At 35.0% G+C, this 20,570-nt stretch overlaps 1 protein-coding gene across 1 annotated transcript in view; it reads left to right on the top strand.

The window, feature by feature from the left end:
* The first annotated feature begins 5,267 nt into the window (after positions 1-5,267).
* The window catches only part of Slc6a14 (solute carrier family 6 member 14), a 32,392-nt gene continuing 17,089 nt past the window's right edge, over positions 5,268-20,570 (top strand). Inside the window, exons 1-7 of the mRNA XM_057759823.1 lie at positions 5,268-5,398; positions 6,395-6,560; positions 8,972-9,103; positions 11,597-11,758; positions 12,529-12,664; positions 15,228-15,360; positions 17,123-17,263. Of these exons, the coding sequence (XP_057615806.1) occupies positions 5,351-5,398; positions 6,395-6,560; positions 8,972-9,103; positions 11,597-11,758; positions 12,529-12,664; positions 15,228-15,360; positions 17,123-17,263 (918 nt within the window). The 5' untranslated portion in view covers positions 5,268-5,350. The remainder of the gene's footprint in view (positions 5,399-6,394; positions 6,561-8,971; positions 9,104-11,596; positions 11,759-12,528; positions 12,665-15,227; positions 15,361-17,122; positions 17,264-20,570) is intronic.

Raw genomic sequence — 20,570 nt, 5'->3', positions numbered from 1 at the left:
ATTATGGTAGTGGTTATTGGTAGTTATTATTGCAAGAAATAAAGCCACGTTATATTGCTCACACATTCACATTCTACTGCATGTCATTCTCACATTAGAGAGCTTCAGCGAAGCGAGAAAAATTAAAGCTCCACATGATTGCCTTGTAACACTTCCTTTTACAATGCTTTAGAATATGTAGTGATACAGTTTAGCCCTAAACGGACAGAAAGATACTGAAAACAACTGTGCATGAATGCAGTATTAGCAATTCATATTCTTTGATTTATTTTCATGTCTTCATATTAATCTAGTAGTAGAAAGATTACAATTGAGTTCCATACTGAAATTTTCATGTTTATTTTTCAAGTAGATCACAAGAGCCATCATTTTTTTTCGACCATAAGAAGTAAATGATTTTCTTAGGTGGGAAATCAAAAATGTCAGTCTCCTACTTTCTTAGGAGCCTAGATTTAAAGTCACAGCACACATTTCTGCCAAAGTTAACTACTGTGTATGCAAACCAAAAACAAGCATCCCTTACAGCAACACATTTAAAAGGGGGAACACCCATATTTCTGGGGCGCATTAAATGACCCATTACAATAGTAAGAAGCAACCAGGTCAAGGCAAAATATTCACTGGTACTAACAACTTAAAGAGTGAGTCTAGTGTCTACTAAAATTCAGTTTCAATGTGAATTAAAGAATGAATATTGCTGTGTTGACAAAGTAGTTTTCTGAAGATTACTCCCAAAGCTGCATCTTCTCCATTGTCCAATTAATTTGAATATGCCACATTAAGAATTTAGTTTGTCAAAAGGATTTAGGAAAATGGTGCTTTATGCCTGATTGTTATGTGCACATCTATGTGTACCAGACTCTGTGTGTCTGCAATACTTTAGAGAATATTTGTCTGTATTTGAAACTAGGCTATAGCTGGTGAAATCTAGCTGTCCCGTGGCACTCAGTACTGCCTGTCCTCATACGCCTCAGTTTAATCTCAATTTCTCACAGCTGGTTCCTGTAAATTCTTAAAGTGACACACACATTGGATGGAGGCACAAGTGTGGACAAAGCTCTATCTTCTTCAATGACTACACACAGAGAAGGATATTAAATCTTACTGAGAAGGAAGCTAAATATAATTTCACTCATGTATAATCTTTTTGATATGAAAAATCAGATGATGCTTGATTATTTCATGTTATCAATAACACCAATAAAATAGCAAGCTCAATGCCTCAGGGATGCCCAGAAAACTTCTAAGATTTTGTTGCCTTTAGCTTCTTATTTATGTAGAACAGTTACTATGCTAACTGATCTGAAATCCCAGCTCTAGGGGGATTGAATGTCTACAGATACTGTAGGTACCTGCACACACATGCACATACCTCTCTCTGTGCACAAACAGATATTTAAGAGTAAAAGGCAGAGGACTGGAGAGATGCCTTAGTGGTTAAGAGTACTGTTCCTCTTTTAGAAGACCCAGGTTTATTTTCCAGCACCCACATGACATCTCACAATTATCTGTAACTCCTGTTTCATGGGATCTGATGCTCTCATACAAACATACCTGCAGGCAAAACACCAATGTACATAAAGAATAAATCAAATAAAATATGTTCTAATAAAACAAAAATAAAAGATAAATCTTTCAAGAGGTCTATATATTATCATTTTCCATTTTTAAGGCTCACAATTTGTCAAGAGCAATTTATAGTTTTAAAAGTCAAGACAGTGATGAAACTTGCAAAAAATAGTGTATATTCTTCTAATGTGCTGGCATTACTGCTTCGTGAACATGTTGCCAGTTGGGTAATAGTGTGAGATTTGTGAGAATGCATCAAGCTATAATCATAACTTGTGTACTTTTTCTATGTATGTGCACTTCAATCAAAAGTTAGTTTGAACTTTAAGAAAGGATTGTGGTATGCTATAGCCAAAGTAAAAATAAATATCATGATCATTTATGGATTTACCTTATGAATTTAGAAAGAACAATTATGGAATTAGACATCACTAGCTACTGTTTTGTTTCAAGCTTTTTCTGGCATGCTAACTTTCATATTCTGTAGGAAAACATTGGGTGAATTCTCTGTCCTTGCTCCCTGAACAAAATTGCAATTAGAAACTGATCCTTACTTGCTGATGATTACTTACTTCTAAATCAACCTTCCTATTTCTGACAATAAGACTTTTAGAAAACCAATTATATTCTTGTCTGTGGTATGTAGGTGTTAAGAAAGTGAAAGTCGCTAGTTGAAAGTTCAACACTACATAACCCATTGAATAGGGGTCATTACTTTTCAATTAGGGTTTTTATTCGCAGCTAAAGCAGAGTTTGTCATGTGCCATTCCCACTTTATTATTGTCTATTGGACCATAGCGTATGCTTTCACTGCACAGACCATGCACATTTAATCTTTCCTCAACCTTATTTCTTGTTACTCCAATTGTCAACATAATACTGTTAAGAGCACCCGCAACTGCTCGTTCAAATTCCTGTGAATGAGATTCTATGGTTCTCTGACTTTTTGGTTCACTCATTTTGTATACTTAACATATATTTGTGTGTGTGTGTGTGTTCATGCATGTGTGTGTGTGAGAGAGATCATATGCACATACGGAAGTTAGAAAACAGCTTTCAGGAGAATGTTCTTTCCTTACCATGATGTAGGTCCTGGGGATTGAATTCAGAATGTCAGGTTTGTTAACAATCACCTTTGCCCTCTAAGACATTTCACCAGCTCTATTTCTATCTTCCTTCTAGTTTTAAAATGTGACTTGTTCATCAGTTGATAGGCTAGACCCAAAAGGAGACAAAATATTCCTCTGCCATTACATGATGTAGTGGAAGTGAACTCTTTTAAAATTATTTTTATTTTATGTGTGTATTGCCTGCTTGTCTGAATGTGTACCTTGTATGTGCATGTGCCCTAAGAGATGAGAATAAGGCATTGGATCTTCTGGAGTTGAAGTTACAGGGAGTTGTGAGCTGCCTAGTGTGGGTGTGGAGACCTGAACCTGTGACATCTGTCGGAACAAGTCCTCTTAACTGCCGAGCATCTTTCTAGTCCTGGAGTGTGATGTCTCAACACCAGTTTTGCTTTCCTTTGCTTTGGTAGTAAAGTCATTAAACAGCATGCCCTAATCACATTTTTGTTTGTTTTTAAATAGAGTGCCCTGTAACCCAGACAGGTCTTGAACTCATTGTAAAGCCAAGGATGACTCCTGACTCAATTTCTCAAGTACTAGGATTACAGGTCCCATACTATCACACACAGCTCTTAAGCAAATTATATACATTTGTTAAACTGCACTGGGTACTAGTGCTTAAAATACAAGGAGGTTTAAGACATGCTTCTTGCACTCAAAGGCCACAATTTCCCATGAATGTAGAGTAGCATAGGAATACAGAGAGAAACATGCAAATATAGTGTGTTGTAATACAGAGGGAAACTCTGTGGAAAGGTCCAGAGAAGATGACAGCTAAGTACGAGTTTAAAGGATGACTGAGTAGTAGTTCAACAAGTATGGAGGAGGGTGGGAATTTCCAAAAGGAAAAAAAAAATCCACGAGTAAATTCACATAGGTGAGAAATACCAAGTACAGAATAAGACACCCAAGCTTAAGAGTTAGTGACAAAGAATGGCAAGAGAGGATGTCATGCAAATATGTAGATGTTAGCCGGGTCATGAAGTGCCATATGTACTAATGGGAAAAATGTCCTTCCCAATAAACCACAAAATGTATACATTCACTAGCAGACCTTTTATTATAAATTTTGTGTCTTAGTTGCTTTAATCTCAGGAGTGACTAAACCTTCTCTACTGTGTATTGTTGCCTGTTCTAAATACATTTTCTCCCCACAATTTGCCTGTTAGTAGGATCTTTCTCCTTCTTCTCTTTCCTTAGTTACCAGTTGTTTACACTGGCCTATGCTGGGTTACTTTCCTCCTATGAGACTTTGCTAGTTCCTTGAACACTGTTTGATTTGCTTTTCAGCTCTTTTATAAAGACCTTTTCTTCTATGGTTAAGATAGGCTAATATCTCCGGTATTAGGTCATACCAGTAGTCTAGAATACTGTTATTCTCTTTTTTCTATTTCTCCACATACACTTATGTGTATGTGATGTAAGTATGTGCGCATATAAAATCCCAAACCAGCCTGTGTTATAGTCACTACCAAAGTCAAGGCATTCATACATTCTGTTCACAACCTCTGGATATCCCACTCTACTCTATCCACCTGGACTCCTGAGGGCATATTTCTACTGCAAATGGAAAATTCTTGTCAACCAGTGTGGAACAAAGGAACTATACATAAATGAAAATTTGAGTCCCTGCTGGTTCCTCAGATTGCATGAATTTTTGCTATTAGGTGGAACTGCCACCCTCTCTGAATGGACAGGTTGAGTCCAGATTCTTTGAGTTTTTGATGAAGAGATGCTGGACCCGTGATCAGAATTGCAGTAAGGCTTTTCTCTGTGGTAAGCGGTGAAGTTTCCTTATAGTTTACTTTCTAGGCCTCACCTTTCTCGGCTGAGTGAAGTCCTTTGTTAAGGTTCAAATTTCCCATAAACCTGCTCAATAATTTGTTTGTGTTTGGCTTCTTTGCAATACCACACAAAGCAATCCTTGTAAAAGGCAAAACAGTCCCGAAGACTGAGAAAGGAGCTCGAGACATAGATTCAAAGTCGCTCTTTTCAGGTAGAGGCAGCTGGGTAATCTTACCTTAACTGGCTACATTTCAAGGTGCCCAATTAAGGGGCTTTCCCCTCAGAGAGCAGTGTTTGCCTTACGTGATGAAGAGCTTTCTAATGAGGGGTAAAACCTGGAGAAATCGGAAGCCCAGAGAAGTCTTCTGTTCACAAAAAAATTCATAGCAAACAAAATGAGCCCCACGGGTTGGGTCTCTCCCACCTCCAGCACCAGGGGCGATCAGGCCCCAGGACAGAGGCTTGACTGAGAAGCAAGGTTAGTAGGAAGCCAGGTATCCAGGAAAGCAAGCAAGATTGTTAAGGCACCTGCACTGCTCTTAGTCAAAAGTTGTCAGTCTTCTTTGACTCTGGCTGCACAGCTCACTCGCTCACAGCCCAGCCCTTTCCTAGGGCTGGGTCAGGGAATTGCTACATGCAGGATTACCTGGGGGAAACACCAGAGGCTCACTTTGGTCCCTTCCAGTAATTGAAAGGACTGAGCGTCAGGAAGGGGGAGGAGAGAGCTTCCCTCCATAAATGGTCCCACCCCTGGGCAAGGTGGCTCACTTTGGCAGGTAGCAACGGAGGAGTGTGCACCTGCCACCAGTCCAGCTCAGCCAGACTGTGAGAAGAGGCGAGGCGGAGCAAGCCAAGGGAGTGAGTGAACCATGGACAGATTGAAGTGCCCGAGCTTCTTCAAGTGCAGAGAGAAGCAGGTAGGGGTCTGGAAGCCTCTGGAGGTGTAGAGGGACAGAGAGGGAAAACAAGGGGCGGGGGAGTCTCATGTTTTGCTTTCTGAAGCTGTTCCTTTTCTCATATTTCTTTTTCTTCAACTCTTTTCAAGTATGCCTGCTATGTTCCCACAAACTTTCCATGTCCCACAAACGATGTGAAAAACAACTTTTATGCTGGTAGTTAGACTTAGGAGCACCTCACTCTGTACCTTGGGAACCCTACAGAATGCCGTTCTTTGTCTTTTTCTACACTGTGCTCATATGCTGCAGGAGAATGCAAAAGTGGACTGTCCTTATCTGACCCTAGGAGCATTCCATACTCAAGCAGCTAACAGGTTGGAAGAGAACCCCTCCCTAAGGGAGAGGGAGAGAGAGAGAGAGAGAGAGTTGCTCCACCTGGTGGGACAGGAAAATTTGTCTCTGCATATTATTTCATGATTTTGGGAAAACAGGGATTATGTGCTCTAATCAGAGCATAGAAAGTGTATGGACTGATTTTTATTCAATTAGAAGCTACATTTGATACTTCTTAATAACCTGCTATAACTTTAGGAATGTTGACTCTTCCTAATTTATACTAAAAACTTTTGTATTTGATACTTGACTTGTCTATTTTCATTTGCACTTCATTTGGTGTGACATTAAACTTTAGATGATGTTAGCTGAAAGGGCAGTAAAAACATCTTATAAACTTCTTTCTTTAATTTGAAGAAGCAAATGCTAAATAAATGTAGCTACCAGCAGAAATCTTCTTAGTTTTGTCTACTGCTGTACCAGTCTGAGTGTTCCAAATCTGACCTTAGAGGTTAAGCAGAGTTGGGCCTGGTTAATACTTGGATGGAGAAAATCTTCTGGAGTTTGAGAAGAATTCCCTATGAGTCTTCACCCTTCTTTTCTATAACAGTGAATTTATGAAATTATGCTTCTGTGGAATTTGAAACAGAAAGGGAAGATACTGATAAATTTTTCCTTTTTTAGAACGTGACAGCTTCATCTGAGAACTTCCATGTTGGTGAAAATGATGAAAATATAGACCGTGGTAACTGGTCCAAAAAATCGGATTATCTTCTGTCTATGGTTGGATATGCAGTGGGATTGGGAAATGTGTGGCGATTCCCATATCTGACTTATACAAATGGTGGAGGTAGGCTTTTTCTTCCATTCTTTTTCCTCTAGTGGGATGCTGTTTGTATTCACATATAGAAAATTCTAAATACTTATGTAATACAACACATATAAGTATATATAATATATACATATATAATACTTATATATGCATATAATGAAATATGAACGAAAGAGAGGTATATGATATTTTTAGTTAGTAAAGAGGATGAGAAACAAGCAAAACATTTACTAATGAACTGTAAGATATTACCTCAAGTTTGAAAACTGCTTCAGAAAACTCTGATATAAACTTGATAAGAGTGTTACATGCAGTACTTCTGAGTCGATTTGAGAGGCCATATAATCTTCAAGTAGGACTTTTAAAAGTATATTCATACTCAAGTTGAGCTTGAAGTTGAAGTATGTAAAAGGAGAGACATTTAAATCTTTTTAAAAGCTCAAGGAAACTGTTTAGCTAGAGTAAGACATTTTTATAATTTAAGTGTGAACAGAAATGGTCATTAATTAATATTTTGTTATACTATTAATGTACATATATTTCAAATGCCACCAACCATATTGAATATAAATAAAATAGAATAGAACTTAGTTCAAGGCTCTGTAGTTTTATTGTTGCAAAAAGAATACTTTTTATATCTTGTAGATCATTAGATAGACCTAATCAGAACACAAAAATAACTAAGATGACACACAAAGGGAAAGAAAATGAGTTGTGCAATATTCTAGTAATGTGGAAATAAGTTTTCAATTACAGCATTTTAACTTACTTGTGTTTATAGTCTCTGTTAGAAGTACAGAGATGACATGTGCCTTCATTTCATAATTGGACACCTTTGGAATTTTGCCAGTGTAATTATTTTTCTCTTGGCACAATAGGATTGTGTGTGGTGATGTGTCAACCACATTTCTTGTTAATTGAGTATTTGAAACATTCACACTGGCCATCAGAGACTCAAAAAAGGAGCCCTGAGCTCTGTTTATTAAATACTTTAAGTGTGGGTAGCTTAAATTCCCTCATCTAGGACTTAGGTCATCCAATAGTGGTTTTGATGTAAGTATTAGCAGGAAAATGAGTCAATAATCACAATCTTTTTGGTGTCTATGTCCTAAGGCTCTTTTGAGATTCTTACAATTGTGTTTACCATAAGATATACCCTGTAACTTGACATCATAATTCACTGAATAATCAGCATAACTTTCCAGGAAATGAATAAAACTAATTTTAATAGAAAAATTTAAAAGATAATGCAAATTAAATAATTTTATTTTTTCCTATGCTATTGTCTCTTTTTTATGTATCTTCTAAAAGTTAATATGACACATTGGTACTCAAATTTTAAAGGTCACATCATTTGGGTAATAGATAATCTCCATTCTCTAAGTGCTTTTTGAATTCATGAGTAGCAAGGAAAATAATTAAGGATAATTGTGACAGAATAAATGAGGTATACATATTGGAAATCCTGTTTTCATTTGTCAAACTCTATCTTGCTTTCAATAACTGTTGCCAAGACTTCTAGATTGTTTGGCTGGGATATTTAATGTTATGTCTCTGTTTCAACTTGTAGTCTGGTAAACATTCCAGTGAGAAGTATCATAAACCAAATATGGGCAGAAAAAGTAAAACAAAAAGTTTAAAAGGAGGGGAGGAGTTGGGTATTCTTATATGGGAGATTAGTTCCTGTGATAGTGGAAGTTAACTGAGTCTCAGATGGTCAGTCTTTAACAAAACCATTTCTTATTAACATTGACTAAAGAGTCTTGTGACTACTAAAAGAATTATGAACTTAATTGCAGTAATTTGCATTCTCAACTCTACTTACCATCTACATTCTAAGTTTTAAAAGTAATCCATGTATTGTTGAGAGAGAGAGGAGGAAGGGAGAGAGGAAGGAAAGAAGGAAGGAACAGAGGGAAGTGAACTAACATTGAACACATGTCATATGCTTGCAGTGTTGCCACTGTTTGATCAGTAAATTAGTAAATTTAATAATTGTTAGAGGCCCAGCATTTGAACTCGAGACAGGAAGTCTATGAGTTAGTAGTAGGTCCCCCTTTTTAAGAAGGAAAAATTCACAGGCTAGTAAAACATTTTAGGCCAAATAGTTGATAGATGATAGAGCCAACATTTTAATGTATATCTATTTAGCTCTATAGTCTCTGATCTCTCAACTTCACTGACGGACTTTTTATCAGCTATTATTTTTAGTAATTGTAGTAACTTCACTAGGAAACATTCCCATTTGATTAATGGGAAACTCAGTTAATGCATTTAAGTTACATTCTCACAAAAAGTAATAAATCTTGGACCTCAAGCCAAATCCCTCCATTTCCAATGTATTAGTATGCTTTAAAATGCTATGTTCCTTGTCAAAGTGCCAACAAGACGTTAAAATGTAATAATAAATTTATCTCTTTGTTTTTCAGGTGCTTTCTTGATACCATATGCAATTATGCTAGCATTGGCTGGTTTACCTTTGTTCTTCCTGGAATGTTCACTGGGACAATTTGCTAGCTTAGGTCCAGTTTCAGTTTGGAAGATTCTGCCATTGTTTCAAGGTTGGTATTTAAGACTTTTCGGTATCATGATTGTTGGTCTACATACACTGTTTTCACTTGGTGAAAAAAAGAGAGAAATTAAGGCCTGACACATTTGATCTCATAGAAGTTGAGCAGAAAATGCTCACAGAGGCAGAAGTGGACTGGAAGGAAGAAGCCATGTAGGTCAAAAAAGATATAGTTATAGTTAGAGAAATAAATTTTCTGGGTGTGGTGGTTTATGCCTTTAATACCAGCACTCAGGAGTCAGAGGCAGAGGCAGGCAGATCTTTGAGTTGGAGGCCATCCTAATCTACAAAGTAACTTCCAAGGCAACCAGGGCTACACAGAGAAGCCCTGTCTTAGAAAAAAAAAAAAACAAATCCAAGAAAGCTACAATCTATAGGTCTATAAATTGGAGAATTGAAAATATAAAAATCACAGTATGGTTTCTATAGTTGAGAACAGACAATATATTATATTCATATATTATAATCTCATAAATAAAGACAGTGGTCATCAAGTATTTTTACCAATGAAGTGATAGTCACCTGGGGGTAATATGCTTGCCAATCAGAAGATTAATTCATTTCATAATATATATGCAATTCAAGCATCACAAAGTACATGAAAATATGGTTTTCTCTTTCAAATAAAAGTACAGAAAAAGGACATACTAGGGCAAAGAAAGCATTGCTTTTTTGTATATGTATTATGCATACACATATACATATGCATTCGCATACACATGTGCGTTTGGATATAGAGCATGAAAGTCAATGTCATGTATCTTTCTTAATTCCTTTGAAATAGTCTCTCATTAAACCTGGAGCTCATTGTTAGGCTGGACTGAATGGACAGTAAGCACTGGAGAGATGCTATCTCTACTTCCTCAGTGGTGGGATTTAAGTGCACTCTATTACAACAGGTTTTTTTTTTTTTAAACACAAGTGCTAAGTTCAGGTACTTATTCCTCTATATCTATAGCAAACTGTTTACCTACAGAGCCATCTTTCCAGTCTTCAAATGTAAACTTTTACTTTTACCTGGATGCACATATAGGAATGACACTAAAAGATGATTGTCATGGTGTAATTATTTGACAATTTTCACCTTTTGAATTATTTTGTCATAGTCCTATTGTACATTAGCTTCAAGACAACAGCTTTAACAATGTACCATTTTTATTTTAATTTATGTATATGTTCACATGAGTGTATGCCACAAGTGTGTGAGTGTCTGTAGAGGCCAGAAGAGGGCATTTGATCACCTGGAAGCTGGAGTTACAGGAAGTTGTGACACACTCAATATGGATGCTGAACTATCATTGTCCTTTGGTCCTCTGGATGAGCACCAAGTGATCTTAACCACTGAGTAATCTCTCCAGCTCCAAAGCTCTTTCTTTTAAGTTATTTCTTGTACAGATTTGTTTTACTGTCTTTTATATCTTTTAGAAAGCATCACTGAGAAAAGTTGGATGGCAGGCCATTATTTTCTCTTGGATATTCCTAATAGGAGAAGAGTCTAGATAAAAAACAAATGCCTTGATTTTATCTTTAAAGACTAAATATAATTTTAGCATTTACTAGTTACTGCAAACCATTTGTAAAAGCCTCAATGCAACATTAGAAATATATAATAAGGAGGTAAATAGAATGCTTTACTGGATGATTGGAGAAGCTATTTCAAATACAAGTCTTAATAATAGAAGTTATAATCATTATGCTAAACTGCATTGTGAACCTACTGAGTAACAGAACTTTTGGAGTTTAAATTCAGATTGTTTCTGAATTTGTACTTTTTCTGCATACTTTTGTGTAGAAATACTGGATTGTGTCCTTTAAGGATGTTACATCAGAATCTTCCTTTATTATCTGACAATTGTTTTACAGATAAATATGTGAATTTTGGTGGATTTGTCCATAGGGTATGAATATTGAGGGTTTTTAGTACCTGTATTTTCTGCTCTCAGAGGGATTTGAAGACTTAATAAAGAATAATTGAATAGAATTTTGTGGCTAAATTTATGTCTTTCCTTTTTAGCCATAATAGCCTTTTCTTAAAAACTGAAAAATTCTCCAAAATCCAGTCATCAAAATTGGTTTGCATTTGGGAAGAGGGAGCTGAAGAGATTGCTCAGCAGTTAAGAGCACTCACTGCTTTTCCAGAGAGCACAAGTTTGATTACCAGCACCTACACTGGGCATTTCAGAGTCTCCTGTAACTCCAATTTCAGGGCATCCAATGCCTCTGTCATCTGTAGTCACCTGCACTAAAGTGTGGTGTGCAGTGCACAGACACAGTTAAAAATAATAACAATCGAGTCTTTTAAATATTGGAAGAAACATTGTGACAGGGTAACACTTCTCCATCTCAGACACACTTTTTTCTGAATTACAACATAGACTTATGTGAAAGAGTCTTTTCTTTTATTTTAGCTTTTGTGAAAATTGAACTCAGCTCTTCTTATAGATCAGCAAATTAAATCTCACCTTTTAACGGTTTTGTTTTCCAGGTGTCGGAATCACAATGGTCCTGATATCCATTTTTGTGACAATCTATTACAACGTCATAATCGCCTACAGCCTTTACTACTTGTTTGCTTCTTTTCAAAGTGTACTACCATGGGCCAATTGTTCTTCTTGGGCAGACGATAACTGTAGCAGATCACCAATAGGTATACTCCATTGTCTTAACTTTTAAAATATTACTAGCTTTATAATTCTGTCATAATGACTAAATAAGTTGAAATGATTAAATAATTTCCTAACAAATTTAAGTACACTTTTATGCAAAGCCAAGCCATACGTAGAAGTAATTCTTGCAAGTCTATGTTCTAAGCAGAAGATAGTAAGAAAAAGAGAATCGTTTTTTAAGTGCCATCATTAACAGCCTTAAATGGTAGTAGTAAAGACTGGGTGCTGCCAATGTCAATATGAGATACTTAATATTAATACTGGAGGATATTGTAGTTGAAATTATCCATACCCATCAGATGAAGCTTTAATGTTTTGGAAGAGTTTAAAGGGGTAGCATATCCATACAGGCTAGCTGAAACTCTCTGCTGAAAATTCTGCTAAATGCTAAGTGTCAACTGCAATACCTCTTATTCTGTAGCAGTTATTCCTGTAAAAATGACCACAGTTTAAATGGATAATTATAATTATGAGCTTTATCAATTGGTGGTGGAGAAGATTTGATATATTGAATGTTACATGCTCTATTCTATTTGTAATTTATTTATTCTACCTTTACCAAGTAACAATGTAAGTAGTAACTTAAGTATTTCCCATTAAAATCCCTTTTTTCTCCCCATGAAAATATTCTTCTACAATTAAGTCAGTCTATCTATCTATCTATCTATCTATCTATCTATCTATCTATCTATCCATCATCTATCTATCTATCTGTCGATCGATTTATTTATGTATCTATCATTTTTTTTAGTAACCGGCTGTAATGTGAGTACAATGACAGGAGAGATGTTTATGAATATAAGCTGGGTAACTCTCAACAACCTGACCTGCTTGAATGGTAGTGAAGTTTTTCAGCCAGGGCAACTTCCCAGTGAACAGTATTGGGAGTAAGTATTGACTGACTTTTTAAACAAGTGTCATTGAAAGGCTTTTTGAACCACAGTGAAATATTGGTCAGCTTCTTTTATTTCCCATTTTATTTTGTAATTTTATTATAAGTATATGTCGTGAGTTGAGCACCTTTCTCTTTACCTGTATACCTTCCCTCATTTTCACTCCCATAAATAGAAAAGAGAACTGTGACAGGTAAATACTCTGATTCAAATGTTTACCTATTGTAGGTGAGTTGAGCTACCTGAAGAGGCTCATTTTTAACATGTATCTTTTACAAGTCAGTTGTTCAGTGCAATAACATTTAAATAATAGTTTAATAATAATTACTAGTTAAAAGTTAATATTAGAGAATTATAGAGTTTGGGAGATGTTTCAGCATATGGAAGTGCCAGCTGCCAAGCTTGGCAATCTGAGTTCAACTCTTGTAACCCACATGGTAGAAGGAAAAAACTGACACCTGAAAGTGTCCTCTGAAAACATTTATATACAGTGGAATGTGCACACACACACAAAAATAAATAAATAAAAATGAATATAATAAGAAAATTCAAATAAACAATTAGGGTCTGGAGATATGACTAAGAGGTTAGGAGTATTCACTGTTCTTGCAGAGGATGAAATTTTGTTTCTCAACACTCACATTGTGGCTCATAACTGTTTGTAATTTTAATTCTAGGGGGTCCAGTGTCCTTTTTTTAGCCCCCAAGGGTACCAGGCATGCATATTTTTATATACACATATGCAAATAAAACACTCATACACATAACATAAAATAAAATAAACAAATCATAAAAATATCAGCCACCACTCCCAAACTCAAGGCTCAGGGAATATTTCAGAAGGGCCAAAGGACTGTAAAAAGCAAGAGGATCAGGTAGCTTTCTATGAGATTATATCTCCTAATAAAGTCAGAAGCTGCACATATGAATCCTCAATGACATGATTGCAAAAACATGAGCTGAACAAGGATGACACCAATCTACATGTCCAATTGGATGGGGAAAACCCCACATGGCCTCAGCCTAGCACAAAGAATGATAAAAAACAAAGTAAAGCTGGGAGCAGAAAATCTGGTCTTCCCCTACGAGAAAACCATTGGTTGTTCAGTGCCAAATACTCAGTCCTCAAAATATCCATGCGCATAGTCTTATGCGGACTGAGCAGGATATATTTTTGGAATATATAATACATTATATTATAGAAATATAACACACATAAATATCATATATAATGTAAAATGTAATTATAACATAAAACATACAAATATGCTACTTATAATTATAGATATATAACATACACGTTACATGTTATATGTGTATGTTATATATTATATTTATATGATATAGTTATAAAAATAAATATACATGATGAATAGTGTTCTAGTGAGTTGTGTAATATATTTCCTTTATCCATTCATCATTTGATGAACACTTAAGTTGTTCATTTGTATTGAATTTTATGAATAGCTGTGAACATGAATGAATAACTTGGCAGAGTAAATGTCTTTTGGACAACCTGATCTTATTTCTTTTAAATACACAGTAAATAGTGGGACTGTTAGATGATATGGTGGATATATTTGTAATTTTTTTGAGAGAGCTAAGTAATGTTTTCTCCTGCATGGTGCTTTAACATTTTCAATCTTAGAAGTTTTCCAAATGTCATGCTAGTTATTTGTGTGTGTGTGTGTGTGTGTGTGTGTGTGTGTGTGTGTATGATTGAAAAGGCCAGAGGAATCAGATCTCCCAGCATCCGGAGTTTATAGGTGGTTGTGAGCCACCTGATAAGAGTGCTGGGAAGCAAATACAGGTCTGCTGGAAGAGTAGAAAGTACTCTTAACTTTGATTCATCTCTCTAGTTACAGAACTTGGATTATAGATCCATGCATGTTACTCTGGGAAATAATGGAATTGTACAGAAACTCTTTGAAGATATGAAGAATCAGACTATTTCAGTATGATTATATATACAGGTTTTGAATAAGTCATTACATAATACAAAATTAAATGTCTTATTTATGACATTTATTTTGAGAAAACCCCATAATGAGTCACATGAAGGTACCAGATAGAAGTTTAATTTCTTTACATAAAGGAAATTAAAACATTGGGAGAAAATCATGAGTAATGATTTTTTCTAGGTGCTTGAAATTAGGACTGCCTTTTGGACCCTTGAAGTTCAAAGATTGACTTTCGAAGGAATAATATTTGTCCCTTCACACATTATCTATCAATAAAAACGTTGCAAAACTAAGCTACAGTTTAATCCCCGCACTCGGGAGGCAGAGGTAGGCAGATTCTGTGAGTTCGAGACCAGCCTGGTCTACAGAGCTAGTTCCAGGACAGGCTCCAAAGCCACAGAGAAACCCTGTCTTGAAAAACCAAAAAAAAAAAAAAAAAAAAAAAAAAAAAAAAAACCAAAAAAAAAAAAAATAAGCTACAATACTGAAGTTTCCCTTTGGATGAAACACATTACAAAGTCCTTTGTTTTTTTTTTTTTTTTAAAAAAAACAAAGACAATTGATTCTGTGCTTATAAAAGGTCTTCTGTATTTCAGCAAAGTGGCTCTTCAGCGGTCAAGTGGAATGGAAGAAACTGGAGTAATTGTATGGTATTTAGCACTTTGTCTTCTTCTAGCTTGGCTCATAGTTGGAGCAGCATTGTTTAAAGGAATAAAGTCCTCTGGTAAGGTAAGGTGGAAGTCACACTAGTGACTCAACTTCATTGTTTCATCAAATATAAAATTATTAATAGAGTTTTGTATAATAGGAACATTCGAATCCTTGAAAGTCTTTCTACATAAGACATTCTTGTTTTATGCATAAACATAGGGTAAATGCTATTGTTAAAAGCAAAGCAAAATGAATACAATCCTTGCGCAATTGTTTAAAACTCAGGCTCTACTAGCGAATACAGCATTCTGGGGCTTGAAAGTATGTTTTAAACGCTTCTGTCCCACAATAAGCAGCTTGAATTGAAGAATTGTAGAATGTTTTCTAGGATAACAGTATTAGTTGAAGACACAGAGAAAATAATATACAACCATTCCGTTAAATTAATCATTTCTAATGGAGTAAGACTCTTCTTTGTCGTTGAATAGGCCTCTTCTGCAAAACATTTGTGTTTTCCCCCTTCATGCTTAAAAAACAAAACAAAAAAACCAACAACAAAAACAAAACAAAACAAAAAAAAACTTTAGAAAGCTTAGGTGCAACTTAAAAGAAGAACTGAACCGTTTTTCTGTGAAGACTTTTTGGGACCCTAGTCTATATGGATGCACAGCGAGCTCCCTAGGCCTGGATGTAGGGGGGAGGGCCTTGGACTTCCCACAGGGCAGGATTCCCAGCCCTCTCTCAAGCAGGGTGGGAGAGGGAGGAGGGGTATGAGAGAGCAGGAGGGGATTGGGAGGAGGGAAGGAAGTGTAAATAATTGAATGGAAAAATAAAAATTAAAAAAGAATTGCATACTACCCAGAAAAGTGTATTTTTACACGATTTTAGCTGATCAGAGTGATGCTGCTTAAGAGTTCAAGGGTAAGAATAATTGCACGCACTTATTGTCATCTTCCTAGTACAATAGCCAGCATGTTGAATTAATGTGAATACAATGACACACGTGATTTCTTGAAAAAAATGCTATAAATACTTTGTAAAAATTCGGTGGCAACTTTCCTACACGCTTCACTTGCACATTTTAGGTTCCTTGGTTCCTTTATGATGCAGTAGTTTTCTTGCAAAAAGTCCATTAATGGCAATTTAATTAAGCAATTGGAATTTATTGGTGTCTTGGGTGAGTTATTTAAATCAACTAATAGGGAATATTATCAAACATAAGGTATCTAAGTATCAAAAAATTACACGTTATTATAGCCAGCCCCAAGGGCAATCTATTCATCTGAAACCCTGTGGTATCTAAGACAAGAGTCGTGTGCCTATGTGTATCTTATCAGCTTCTCTTAACAGTAGCTTTAAGTAACAAGCATTCAATGTGCTCTGTATTTACTCTAGTGTAGCTTTTGTGAGCTCTGGACATGTACTAGAAGATATTTTCCTTGTCCTTGGGGACTGAATGTACTTATCATTACCAGTTTTACATTCCTCATCCCAGTTTACTGAAAAGAGACATCCAGTCCCCTGAGACATTTATAAGGATCCACATAGGATAGCATTCCATTTAGATCTCAAGTGATCACTGCTGTTTGTTTACAGTAGGAACCTTAGAAATACTGCTCCCTATATCAAAGTACTTTCAAACATGGATCTATTTTTGGAGTGGTAAGAATATAGAAAGGAAATTATCCTAAATTTGGTACTGGTATCATTGGACTTACCTACTTTTTGAAACCTGAACTGAATTATTTGACAAATTGCAACTGGTTGTTAATTTTGTTCATAGAAAATTATATGCCATGATTTTAAAGTGGCATTAACTTTTAGTTGTTTTGTTTGTTAGGTGGTATATTTTACAGCTCTTTTCCCGTATGTGGTTCTCCTAATTCTGTTAATACGAGGTGCAACTTTGGAGGGTGCATCAAAAGGCATTTCATATTACATTGGAGCGCAGTCAAATTTTACAAAACTCAGAGAAGCTGAGGTAAGACTTAAGAACATTTAAAATTACATGAGAAGTTAAAACTTAAAGCTAAATATAAAAATTTTGTTCCATATACATATATGTGTGTGTGTGTGTTTATTATACTATGGTACTTTCCAAGAGAATATGCAGTTAAACAATTAGTTTTTATCCAGTAGAATATCTGACTAAGGCACGTAACAGCATTAAAACTTTCATTGGAAGTAAAATCAATTTTAGCAATAGTCTTAGAACGCACTGTACTACTGTAATTTATTCTATTTGACCACAGATTTGGGACTTTACTGCTTTGAATAAAAGAATATTTCATACATTAACACCTATAAATTAAGAGCTATGATTATGGGAAGAATGCCAGAAAAACTTTGATGGTCTAATATATACATTTGGTTGCCTTGAAAAGTTATGTGTCAAAGATAAGGTTAAATTTTGTTCAGTTGATTAAAGAATAAGATACACATAGGCACACGACTCTTGTCTTAGATACCATAGGGTTTCAGATGAATAGATTGCCCTTGAGGTTGGCTATAATAACGTGTAATTTTTGATCCTTAGATATCTTATGTTTGCTAATATTCCCAATGAGTTGATTTAAACTTGACATGGGTTAACTATTTCAGAAAAAAAACTATTACTTCTGCTAGAAATAGAAACACATATATTAAATATAAATTTGAAAAAAACCCTTTAAATTATTTATTGTGTGTTGGGGTATAATAACGTGTAATTTTTGATCCTTAGATATCTTATGTTTGATAATATTCCCAATGAGTTGATTTAACTTGACATGGGTTAAGTATTTCAGAAAAAAAAAACTATTACTTCTACTAGAAATAGAAACACATATATCAAATATAAACTTGAAAAAACCCTTTAAATTATTTATTGTGCATTGGGGTATGCACATGACATGGTACACATATGAAATGGTGTACACATGAAAGTCAGAGGGCAGTTTTGGGGGAATCAGTTCTGTCCTTCCATTAGGTCAGTTCCAAGGAACTTGGGTGATCAGGCTTAGCCCCAAGTGTTTTTATTCACAGAGTTATTTCTCCAGCCCTAAATAATTCTCTTCTAAATGTAGTCTATTTCCAGACAAGGGCTATGTATTTTGGACACATAAGATGTTTTACAATTTTAACTGTGCAAAAGCATTAATGATAAGCTTATATACAGCTACCATACTTCTGTTGATATTGCCCAAGGAGGCTTACACATTTTTAGAACTTACATAAAATTCTTGTCACATATTATGCTTACTCTTAATCTTATATTAAATAGAGGGGGAAACTTATGCTAAAATTATCTGCCACATTATAGTGCTATTCAAAATAGATAGTTTTAGGTTTCTATTGTCTATTACATTAAAAACATGCTGACTTCCAGTCATTGACGTTTTCTTTTTTAAATACTTAAAAATCAGATATGTATTTAATTGTAGACTATTTCTGTAACCAAGGTCAAGTTGATCAGTTTCTGTCATGGAAATCTATCACATAACTTGAAAAGTTGAAATGCAAATTTCTGATCATTGGTTTCTTTTGCTGTGCCCAATAATTTTCTCTCAATGATTAACCACAGCAGTTCTAATTATTTTAGAGCCATGGCACTTTATTATTATAGACTTGGAGATTAAAGTTCTTTGATATGTCCTCAGGGCACCTTAAGGCATTTCTTAATTAGTCTTAGTCCTTACTCTTTTTAACCTTGTTTACTAATCCATTCCCAACTAGGTGAAAATTTTTCATTAGGTTATTAAACATGATAAGTTAATAAACTGTGGAATTAGAAACTCATGCAAATGTGAACTAGAGTATAATTATTTTAACTATTGATGGTGCATTGTAGTTTTGTTACTTCATTTTCCCTAAGAAGTGTGCATTTTACTTAAACTTCAAAGTTTTGGTCACAGTTGAAAAGCCTCTTTGATACATTTATGTGGCTTTTTATATGTCTCAGATCCTTGAGTTTTATACTCCCTTGAAACTATCTTGTAGTTTTCATATGGACTTTGTCTCTGTTTCTGTGTTTCTATTATTAAAAAAGAATCAGACCTGCATTTAAAGTTCCTTGTGAAACATGCAATTTAGTCCTCCACTCCCCATAGCAAATGACCACATTCCATGTGTTTTGGGTTTGCTAGTGATAATAGCTTCCCTCAGATTAGCATTCTTTCTCAACACTGATCTGACTCATCTACCTCAGGTCCTCTTAAATCATATATGCATACATAACATATCAAGTAAAGAGGCTCAGAGATCAACATAAGCATGAAGTTCATCTCCTAAGATTGACAGCAATCAAATAAATAAGGATATTTTATTTCCAACTTGATTTATTAATATCTAAATGAAAATATCTTGTTCTATGTGTATCTCTCTGTATGTCTCTATGTATTTACCCACCTATCTATCTTCCTTCATACAGATTTTCTGTAATCTAGCATGAAAAGTATATTATATAGACCCAGTGAAATTTTATTCTCTAAGAAACTTACTTGTATTGAATTATTTTCAAGTGAAAAAATTAATGTTTTTAAGATCGCTACAATATATTAAAAATACTTTATGGTCGTTTCTCATAATAACAATTATAATTACCATGGAGTATCTTTTAATCATAATTATTATTGCGTGTACCTATCAATGAATTAAAAAGGTTAAATTAAAATGACACGCATGAATGGTTTGGGTGTAAATTTATTCCTTTTAATTCTAAAACCAGAATTGTTAGTCGCACATGGTCACATTATTCAGTCTACCTTCCACTGACCTTTGTGAGGCTATGAGGACTGAAAAGACACTTTTGGCCAAATATAAATTAGTCCTGTTGTTTAAAATCTACACAAGTTGTTTTTTCTCTTTTGGTTGATATTATATCCAACAAATTCCAATTTTAAAATAAATGAACTTGAATAAATCTCTGACTTAACTGTTGGCCTTTCACAAAGAAGAAGGAGGGACAAATTCTGATGTCAGTAATGATAAAGGACTGGAATTTGACAAAGACACAGAGCCAGGTTGGACTGTCTAGTAACATCCTTGCTAAGAATTAATGTGGTTTTAATATCACATTGACATAGAGAATTAATGAAATTCCAATCTAATTCCCAGAACAGATAAGTATGGAGAAATTCTCATGTTAGAAAAAAGACAGTATTACAAAAAAACACAAATCATGAGGTTTTAGCATAGGAACAGATATACAGAGAGATGGTACAGAATAGTAATCTCAAAAATGTATTTATCAAGAAACAAAGTTTGGTATTTAGCAGAGGTAACAATTCAGTTCAATCTGAAAAGGATGG

The sequence above is a fragment of the Chionomys nivalis genome, chromosome X (assembly GCF_950005125.1).
Source record: "Chionomys nivalis chromosome X, mChiNiv1.1, whole genome shotgun sequence".
In the NCBI taxonomy this organism is placed as follows: domain Eukaryota; kingdom Metazoa; phylum Chordata; class Mammalia; order Rodentia; family Cricetidae; genus Chionomys; species Chionomys nivalis.
The sequence above is the reverse complement of the archived record's forward strand: the minus strand, read 5'-3'. Positions and strand labels throughout refer to the sequence as shown.